General features: G+C 35.6%; 1 protein-coding gene across 3 annotated transcripts; it reads right to left on the reverse strand.

Moving 5' to 3' along the window:
• Positions 1-1390: 1390 nt before the first annotated feature.
• On the reverse strand, positions 1391-8184 carry LOC108984433 (phosphatidylinositol glycan anchor biosynthesis class U protein). Of its 3 annotated transcripts, none has more exons than XM_018956390.2 (14): positions 7943-8184; positions 7798-7845; positions 7640-7700; positions 7268-7300; positions 6428-6555; positions 5602-5736; positions 4576-4652; positions 4179-4444; positions 3649-3705; positions 3391-3559; positions 2333-2390; positions 2166-2251; positions 2018-2074; positions 1391-1810 (listed from the first exon to the last, which is right to left on the reverse strand). In XM_018956390.2, exons 1-14 carry the CDS (start codon positions 8103-8105, stop codon positions 1718-1720), a joined length of 1431 nt encoding a protein of 476 aa, XP_018811935.1. In that variant the 5' UTR covers positions 8106-8184; the 3' UTR covers positions 1391-1717. The 3 variants fall into 3 exon arrangements, with proteins under 3 accessions (XP_018811935.1, XP_018811936.1, XP_018811938.1); XM_018956391.2 differs by having other exon boundaries at positions 6431-6555; positions 7943-8176; XM_018956393.2 differs by having other exon boundaries at positions 6428-6535; positions 7943-8011.
• Positions 8185-10557: the final 2373 nt, after the last annotated feature.

Below are 10557 nucleotides of genomic sequence, written 5' to 3' on the forward strand. Positions count from 1 at the left end.
GTATTATTTATTATATATTTTATTTAAATAATTTTTATATAGATTTTTTAATATTTTAAAAAAATAAAATAAAATTAAAATATTATTAAGAAAATATTTTTTTAATCTAAAAGTAAAAAATATATATTAAAAAATATTTTCTTAATATTTTTTTATAATTTTTTATTTTATTTCGTGATTAAGAAAATATTTTTTAATAATATTATGATTTTTTTTTAAATATTTAAAATAGTCATATTACAGCCTCCGTTGGGGGCTCCCGTTGAGCTTAATATGTACTTTTTTATGTGTAATTTTTTAATTTATTTTTTATATAAATTTTTTTTACACTTATAAATATTTTTAAAAAATAAAATAAATTTAAAATATCATTAAAAAACACTTCCTTAATCAGAAAGTAAAAAATAAATCATTAAATATTAATTTTTATTCTACTTTATAATTAAGAAAATATTTTTAAATAATATTATAATTTTTATTTTATTTTTTAAAATATTTAAAATTATTAAAAATATCTATATAAAAATAAATTTAAAAAAAATATATAAAAACATGCTACGTGCCCCAGCGGGAGCTCCCAGCGGGAGCCCCAGCGGGGCATGTAGCATTTTCCAAGTTTAAAAGGTGTGTTCAATAAACAAATAAATAAAGCATATTGAGCCAAGCAAAGCTGCAGATGCCGTCATCCATGACCTATGATGACTGACCTTCATAAATTCTTGGGGCCTCGGAAACATGACCACCACCTGGTTGCCCATGTAAAATTGTATTATATATTCAAAGCCTGGCTTGTTTAACAATCCAAAATTCAATTTAGGTTCATCATGTATGCCATAATAAGATATGTTTTTGTGGTCGCAGCCTAGCTAGGGCACACCACACTAATAACCTAATGCAAGAATATATGTGATTTGTTACGTAAAAAAGGGTAAGCAGGGGTGTCCCTAGATGCTATTTTGCCCACCTATAGGCTATAACGTTACCAATATGGCTAGCTTTGCGACTTTGCTTTTGTCCAAGAGGAAATTTATAGGGGTTCGTAGATATTGGATTTGTATGATTAATTATTTCTATCAACTGTCAAACAAGGAAGTATAGGAAAGAAATTGCAAGTTTCATGTGTCACCATAAGGGGGGGAATATATGGATTAGATCACAAAGAACCACAATCTTCAAGGTGGTCCAAAAATGTCGCTCGGCAGCTCATCGTGATTGGACGTGACACGGTCGAGGAAGCGATGGCGATTATTGTTCAGAGGCAGATTCGAGGTTTTAGGTAATTAGGGAAGAAGACAAGTTGTAAATGCTCCTTAAGTTGCTTTTTCGTTAATTAGCATGCTAGAGATGTCATAACCATTGCAAAAGGATGATTAGTGGGTTCGGACTCCTCTTAGTTAAGAGTACGTGTCATTTGAATATGCACAGGGTGAATACAAAAAGAGCCTTGAGAATCCAACAACATAATTTACACTGGAAAAGGATACGCTGAAACATTGTTATCTAGTTAGTTAATCCTACGAATCCGAAAGCTGCTGATTAAAAAGCATTTCACGAGAATGGCTATGGCGTCCGATCCATCATGAGAGAGCTTTGCAATTGTGTCTGTGAGAAGTAAAAGATAAGGAAGGCCATAGCAGCGCTGCCACTGCAATTTTGGTGGCTGTTAAACTCCAAAGCACCAAACCGAGTGATCAGAAATTACAGTCACAAGAAGTGCTCAATTTTTGCCATCTTGAAGCTCTGTTAGAGGCTTTCTCAGCTTTCTGTCATGATTGAGCATGGCGCTTACACTCTCAACCACCAAAATAATCTGCAGAGAAATGGCAAGTATCAAATAAATTTCTGTCAAGTAAATGGCAGAGAAATGGTGATGACCAACTTGACTACGCTATAAATGGCAAGTATGAAATAAACTATATGTGAGTTTTTTTCTTCCAACAGCAACTGCAATTCTGAATAGATTTATAGTATCAAGTTCACACCAAATAAAGAATAGAGTGATTACAAAAAAACAAACCTGCAAGCAAGCATAAGCCATTGCCGTTGCAAAGTAGAAATTTGCGTTGCCGGTGCCCTGCAATTTTAATTAAACAATTCACCATCTGAAAAAGAAATATATATATATATATTCATTTGACTCTTGGATCAGCTTTACAGAGCCATACCCTCCATATCCACAGGTTGTGCATCACAGGGCTAAGGAGAGAAACCCCAACATAACCACAGAACAGGAAGAAAGAGAATTGCATATCTGCATGTTACGGAACCTAGAAAGTTAAGACACCAAACCATGTCTAACTAGGTCAGTAAAAAAGAGAACCTGCTAACTTGCCTGCAAGCTCGTTAACAAACAACCCCAACAAACCCAAGTATAGAGCTGAGTCTCCAACCTAATTGAATCATAAACATAAAAGAGGCAAGGGAAGAGCTACTTAGCTTCTAAATATAACATTAAATCAGACAAATGAACAGTAAAACAGTATATAAAGAAACCCAATTAAGTATTTGTTACAAGGGCTAATAGGGGGATTGTTGCACAGATCAAGAAAAGGGGGGAAGGCTTGTAGAAACAAAAGGATGAGAGTGAAAACCGGAAATTGAAATCTGTGAAACCTTTTTGGAAGTTTGAATTTCTGTCATAATTTGGTCTTGTATTTAGGCACCGCGAAGATATGGGTAGAAGCAGATAACAGGAGAGGAAGCATTGAAGAGTTTTATTCTATTAGTGAGGTGTCTTTGTAAGAGAGATTCTATAAACCTCTTGCGCATCTATAATATTTCAGAACAAAGAATAATACCAACCATGCGATATATCAACAAGAGTGAACACATTATATGCTGAAAACAGTTACATTTCCATCGGCTGAATCAGTTTCAGTAAATTTTCTTTCAATTTTCTCTGTCAGAATCTTCTTTCATGATTTTTTTTATCAGTAAACAAATTTTATTGATTTTATTGATAGAAATAGGCATAGCCCAAGTACACAGGACATATACAAGAGCAACGCATACTCGTGATTGTCTAGAGATACAAGGAAGTCATGGAGAGTCTTCTTCCATTATTTCAATTGTTCATTATCTAATTTAAAGGATTTCGTACATGCATTAAATTACAAATGATGGCAAGACTTAGCTTCCTAAATTGTGAGGGAGCGCGCGCTACTTGCCAATTCAGGCTTCACAGTGTTCTTCCAGTGTTTCAGTATTTCGCATGTATTGTGCAGAAGTAATATTTATTTAACATACCTAAGATCATAACTTAAGATCTCTTTTTGTTCTGGGGCAATAAGAAACAAAAGAGAAATTTCACCGTATCTCTGGGTCAAATTACAGAAGAAAATCTATAGTTTTGGTAAAAGTCAAACTTGAATCAAATCAGGAAAAACTTACTGAAGGATAAGACTTAAGCATTGAAGAGATTGCAATGTATACAAAAGCCAAAAAGCAGGGGCGATGTTTCAGTCGTATGGCTAATGGCAGCATCATAAACAGAATATTCCCATGGAAAACTATCAGAAAGAAGTTTCTGAAAAAATCAAAAACTTCTGCAAAGAAATACCTGCAGTAGAACATTAGACAGATGATTATACACAAGTCTGACAACTTCAGGATTATGCCACATTACATCAAATTTATTTTCAGGCTCACCATAAGACACCAATATTAGGAGACAGATCTTGCACAGTGAGCATGAACCCATATGTTCTGCAAAAGAACCCATGCATATAGGAAAACTCAAGACATCATAGTAAACAACAAAGTAACAAATTTTTAAAGCAAGAGATCCAACTTAAGCAAATGACTATATATTATCTACAAGCACAATATGAGGTGTATTAGGGAGCAACAGATATTGGTAGAACATTGAATCTCGAATCTCGAGCAGAATATTTGTTTAGGAATACGATAAAAGGGATTGATTGGATAAGTCATGTCAAGTGCCCGACTTATATGGTCAAATTTTTTCCAGACTCGTAGCAGTCAGCCAATTATTTGTTTCTTGACCCAGCAAACAACTCACCACCTCATGTGACATGTATATATCTTATTTTGCACATCACTTAGAAACACTGAAAAGAACTTGCAGGGGGAATGTTCTGTATTTGCTGCAAGTACTGCAATATCACAATGCAGAGTATCAACACAGATTATTAGGATATACAACACATAACACATACCTTTTAAACAACTCCCAGAGGCCACCATACTGTTTAACAGATATGCCACATAGGACTAACACATAGACTGACCACAAAGAAGTCCAACAAAAGAAATGAATGACTGGTCTCCATGAGAATACATGCGGTACTTCTGATCTATGTACCACTTCCTCTCGCTCACAACATCTATCATTTGGGGGATTATCTCCAACTTCAACATTTCTTCTTTGCAGGAACAATTTCCTAGGAGGAGTATCTGTGCCATATCCTAATAAAAGAATCATCTGAAACAAAAATGAATTATATAAAAAATAATAATTTCATTTATTGGAAATTTGAAAAAACATGTGCATGTGTTATTTGAAGGATTTTCAGTTTCCATCAAACACAATATAAGGCAGAAAGAAAGACATACCGGAATAATCAGAATTGCAGGATACAGGGATAGATGCGTTGCTATAACCCATCCAAAGGCTGCCAAAGGAGCTTGTCCTGCATTCCATAATAAACACATATTTAAAAACAAGCAAAAAATTACATAAGAAACAAGTCTCAAATATATCTTCATCCATTTCTTTGACAAATGCTAATAATCCCACTAGGAAAATTTCATATCATGGAAAAGTTTCATGAAAGAGCAATCAGAAAATAATACTAGCAAGAAGAATTGCACCTTCTTCATCTGGTTTGAATGTTCTTGCATGGTACAATATCACATAATATGCCCCTCAACTTTTTTTAATAAATCAATTCATCATTACTTGATAGATTAGAGATTTACAATAACTCTACAGACAATTCAAAATGCCATGCAGTCATAAGATGATTGCAAATCAATGCATGTGTATGTACAATTTCCATTTTTATAGGCACTCATCAGTGCACTACTAGGCAGTGGAGATAATCTTTTGTAATAACATCCTAAATTTATTATCACTTTATGCTGCAGGAACAGTTCCCAGGTGGGGCCTCTTGCATAGGAAACACCTATCATTTGGGAGCCTACAGGATTTGAGTGAATGAACAATATCTTCAGCCACTTGACCGTTAATCGCCATTTGAGCCAATTACAGCAAGCCTAGGCCCCAAGTATTAGCAAGCATAAATGATTAATTGCCACATCCACAAGTATGCCAGGCAAACATCAAAAGAAGTCTTGGAAAAAGAAACGTGAAGATCAAACTCAAAAATGTTCCCAGACAACAAACATGAGAGGAGCATAGAACATCACACCACAAGAAGAGATTTAGTTTTTCTCCCTCTTAATTCCTTTGTGTGTGTGTGTGGGTGTGCATGGTTGAAAGGGTGGGGGCAGGGAGGTAACTACTATGATCATAGAGGAAAGTATAGTTCTTGTGACCAGCTTGAAAGGAAATGTTGCTAAGTTAGCCTCAGAACTGTAAACAAAAAATGCACAATGCAACAATTGTTAGCATCTTACGTTTACATGCTCCATAAAGGGACAAGATGATGGCAAGATTTTCAATTGGGGATGTTGACAAACCCACGCATGCAACTATTGTGAAAGGATTCCACAAGTACACAAGAGCGGCAATATCTCCAGAAGGAATGATCTCTGCAACAAATATGAATAATGCAGTTCATCAGCTTAAGAAAGATGAGAAGGAGGCAATTTGGAATAAAAATTAGTTACTGATATAGGTGGCATAAAAAAATAAGTTCCTAATAAACGCACAATAGATCACTAGGTCTATTTGGAAAGGAATAAGTAGGGGAAAGGACTTGGACTGTTCCAACAGTCAATTCCCCAACCTGTAATGCTTCCAAATTTCTTTAATTTTCCTCTATACACTCGAGAGAATTAAAATATATAACAATGAGAGGTAAATTAAGTGGCCTAAACAGTGTGCCATAATGAAAATTCACTGTAACCTATTCAAGATACTTCAGTAACATCAATCTTCCAGCACCATTTCAACTGATAAAGAGTCATGCTGTAAATGAAACAATTAACAAGTTAAGTTTGCACTTTGTACATGTATAAACCATCAATACTCTCCAAATTTAATTATGCGTTCTTTGGGTAGCTATAATATCCATCAAATGCACAAATCATTTTTATCTTTCATCTCAACATCAAAACATCTACATGCTAAATCTGTGAACATGCCATTTCTTTTTAAACTGCTTGATTCAATTGTCTGGTCCTCTTCACTGTCCTCGTATCAAGACACCCTTTATCTAAAATAAATTAAAAATCTTGCCCAGCAAATCCTATAGGTATCTTGCTCTTTAACTCTTACAACTACCTGGCTTTTCTGATAATTTAACATGGTCCAGAAGTTTCAAACTCCGAGTATATTCCATCTGAAGATTCTGACCGGTAGCACGAATGAGCATTGCATTGACAATATCTGCAATCACGAAAACCAAACTGTATCCAACGGTGTTGATATTAAATGCCTCATCAAATGTACAATACAAGTTAATATAAGGAAAAAAGAAATACGAGTAACTGTCAGCTTGAAAAGGAGATTTCACAAATAGATCAGACAGAAGTAATTTCACCCATATTGATGCAAGTTGGTAGTCACTATATAATTACCACACTGCTCACTAATATAGTTAAAATTACGAAAACACAGAAAGCAATGGCAGAGATATTGTAGTCTGGAAACTTCACAGGCAAACCACTCCCCTTTAACTAGGATAGAGTAGCCACACTGTTCATCAATAGAGTTCTTTTTTAAAAATCGGTGTTCATTAATATTGTTAGAATTATGAAAACACCGAAAGCAATGGCAGGGACAATGTAGTCTGGCAACTTAAAAGAAAAAACTCCGATTTACCTAGGATACATACGGCCTCTAGGGCTGGTTAACATGTTCAAATGGTTCATATTTAAAAACAGCACAGACACACACGTACAAACATAGAAACATCACCAAGCAAAACAAGAGCACCAGACCCCAAAACCTGAAAAGTGTCAAACTAAAATCCAGGTGCACAAAACTGCAACCGTAATCTATTCTTTTAAGTGGCACTTATCACTAAGATTGGATTATTGCAATTTAAAACATAGGACAACAAACAGTATGAAAATGAAAATATGATCCAAAGAGAAAGAGCCAAGTGACACACTTTACCTGCATAAAAGGTGATCGGGTTGCCCTTCAATTCTGCACCATCCGATAAGTAGTTCAATAACTTTATTAGTACTAAAGGAATTGATTGCATCGACACAATTTAATTGATTCAACCAACAGACTTCAAAATTATCTAAGATTTCATTTGGATCCAAGAATCTATCTTTCTTTCTTTTTTACAGCGGAATGATTTCCATTGATATATGGCTTATACAATTTCACTTTAATTTCATAACTCAATCTAGTTAGAACCAAACCAAGAATTATAACTCAAACCGTGTTTGAGATCAGGCGTTCTTTGAAGCGAATAGAAGCATATCAAACCACGAGATTCATTTTGCCATCACTGGAACGTATAAGCGAATGTAGTACCTTTTGACCGTGAGTGGCCCAAGGAGTGAAAGTAGCAATGGAGAACCATGGTACATAGATCCTGTAAAACAAAAACAGGAAACTAAAATAAGTATAAGGAAAATAACTCAAACTTAAGACCATTTTAAGACTGAAAGGAAAAATAAATGATAATAAACCTGCGTAGGGAGACATTGATAACTGCTTCAACCAGTATCCCTCGGCCACTGCAAAAGAGATAATATAGAAAAAAAATTGCGATTAAGCTATAGATCCAAGCATGGAGTTAACGGTGTAAGCTACAGACAGAGAAAGAGAGAGTACGGCGGCGGAGGCTGGTGAGTGGGGTGGAGACTTCGGGGCGAGAAGCGAGATTGAGGTTTTTGGGAAAGTATATGAGGACGAGTCTGAAAATGACTGAGGCTATCACCCAATTCCAAAACCATAGCTTCTCCTTCTTCTCCTTGCTCTGCTCTTTAGGCTCCATTTCTCGCAGTTTTTCTCAAACGGGTCAGAGAGAGAGACCAAAGACCAGATTTCGAGCTTCGAGGGGGATCTACCTCAGCGGAAAGGACGTCGTCGTTTAGACCAACTACGGGTACCGCAATTTTTTTTTTTTTTTTTTTTGTCACTGTACCGCATTTTATTATCTAGTGATAAATGTCCAACATTTTTTACAACTCATTATGTTATATAACTATATTTTAAGGAAAAATGTTATTTATTATTCTCACACCACATACTAATATGTGATTTATAATTTTTATATTTTTATTTAAATATACATATTTACATATCAATATGTGTATTTAAATATAATTTTTCATATTTTAAAATGATAATATTTATATAAAGTGATATTACTTTTAAAAATTATTTTATAAAAATGCTCCCTCATTTAAAACATAATAGTAAAGAGACCGTAAAAATGATTGTATATCTATCCTTTTTCTTGACGTGAATAATGTCATTTTAGTAGCAAAATTTAATTTTAAAAATTTAAATTTTAAAATTTTTTTTAAATAAATTACATCATATAAATATTAAGTGTGTTATCAACCCTAGCTTATAAGTAAAACTTTTCCTCTGTAAAATTATAAGTTCTTAGACAAAAAATGGGCTCAACTGATCAAGTCTGACCGTTCTATTTGCAAAATCTGCTTTTTTGTGTAAATTGAGATTGAATTCAGTGTCCGTTAGGGCCCAAGTAATTAATAGTGTTAGTAAGGGCATAAAATGTTATATATTAATTAATTAAAATGAAATATAATTAATATACTAATATATATTAGTATTATTAATACATTATGCAAGAGAGGTGGGTGTCCAAACTCTTGGGATACGACTTTTTGGTTGAATATAAACAGGGTAAAGAAAATAGGATGGCAGATTCCCTATCTTGAAAGGTGGAAGAGAAGGAATGTGCAATGATGACACTTGCTATGGTGTCAGTGCCTGGCCTGAGGCTATTAGATGAACTAAGGTACCCCACAGATGTTAATCTGTAAGACTTATTACAACAAGAGAAGGAAGGGAAGCTCAGTCATAACTACTGTGGCAGGGATGGCCTGCTAGGGGTGGGCAGCGGGGTCTAGCACCCCGCTGCCCCGCCTCGTTTGCCCCGCCCCCGCCCATGTGGAGCGGTGGTTCCGACCCGCTCGAGCGGGGTGCAGGGGGGCCCCACTCGCACCCCAGGACTCCTATGGAGGCAGGGGACAGAGGGGGGTGACGCCCCGCTTCGCTTTTCCCCTGCTCCACTTATTATATATATATAATTATATATATATATATATAACTCATAAGTAAGTGAAACAACGTCATTTCACTTTTAAACTTTAGTTAAGGTCCCCCATCCCCCCCACGTCCTTCTCCTTCTCGAACTCTCTTCTCTCTCACTCTCTCTCTGTCTCGATCTCTCTCGCGCTCTCTCAATCTCTCTCGCTTGATCTATTCTCTCTCTCGCATGACTGCACGAGCAGCACCACTGGGACTCCAGTCACTCCACTGTTGTTTGAACTTCCGATTTCACTTCGCATTCCCGCTACTCAAATTGTGAATTTATTTAGGGGTTTTGGATTGAACCCTAAATAAATTCACTTCGCACCCCAAGACTCCTATGGAGGCAGGGGACAGAGGGGGTGACGCCCCGCTCCGCTTTTCCCCTGCTCCACTTAATATATATATATATATATATATATATACTCATAAGTAAGCGAAACAACGTCATTTCACTTTTAAACTTTAGTTAAGGTCCCCCATCCCTCTCACGTCCTTCTCCTTCTCGAACTCTCTTCTCTCTCACTCTCTCTCTGTCTCGATCTCTCTCGCGCTCTCTCAATCTCTCTCGCTTGATCTATTCTCTCTCTCGCATGACTGCACGAGCAGCACCACTGGGACTCCAGTCACTCTACTGTTGTTTGAACTTCCGATTTCACTTCGCATTCCCGCTACTCAAATTGTGAATTTATTTAGGGGTTTCGGATTGAACCCTAAATCAAATTAGGGGTTCAATCCGAAACCCTAAATTGATTTAGGAGTTTCAATTGAAACCTCTGAAATTTCAATTTAAGGTTTCAATTGAAACCCCTAAATTGTGAATTTATTTAGGGATTTTGGATTGAACCCCTAAATCAATTTAGGGGTTCAATCCAAAACCCTAAAACTTATGTTCCGGATATTTTAGATTTTAAAGAGATCGATGAAGAGGGTGGTGATAAGTCTGGATCTGGACCATCTGATAATTGTTGTTTTTATTTTATTATTTTGATTTATTTATATTCATTTCAATTTCATCAATATTAATTTTAGTATTGATTGTTGTAGTAACACATGAGACGACTTAGACGATGTCTACCTCCACTACAATATGAATATGTGCTCAAACTTCAAAAGACTACCCATTCGGTTGACCCAAATGTCACAGTCAAAGACCCAAACAA

This window comes from Juglans regia, chromosome 2, assembly GCF_001411555.2.
Source record: "Juglans regia cultivar Chandler chromosome 2, Walnut 2.0, whole genome shotgun sequence".
NCBI lineage: Eukaryota > Viridiplantae > Streptophyta > Magnoliopsida > Fagales > Juglandaceae > Juglans > Juglans regia.

Excerpts from the sequence above, each read along its gene's own strand:
- LOC108984433 (XM_018956390.2), bottom strand. The coding sequence starts at position 8,105 with ATGGAGCCTAAAGAGCAGAGCAAGGAGAAGAAGGAGAAGCTATGGTTT. Across the intron at positions 3,706-4,178 it reads CTCTGGGAGTTGTTTAAAAG|AACATATGGGTTCATGCTCA; the intron begins GTATGTGTTATG and ends GTTCTTTTGCAG. Across the intron at positions 1,811-2,017 it reads TGGCTTATGCTTGCTTGCAG|ATTATTTTGGTGGTTGAGAG; the intron begins GTTTGTTTTTTT and ends ATTTCTCTGCAG.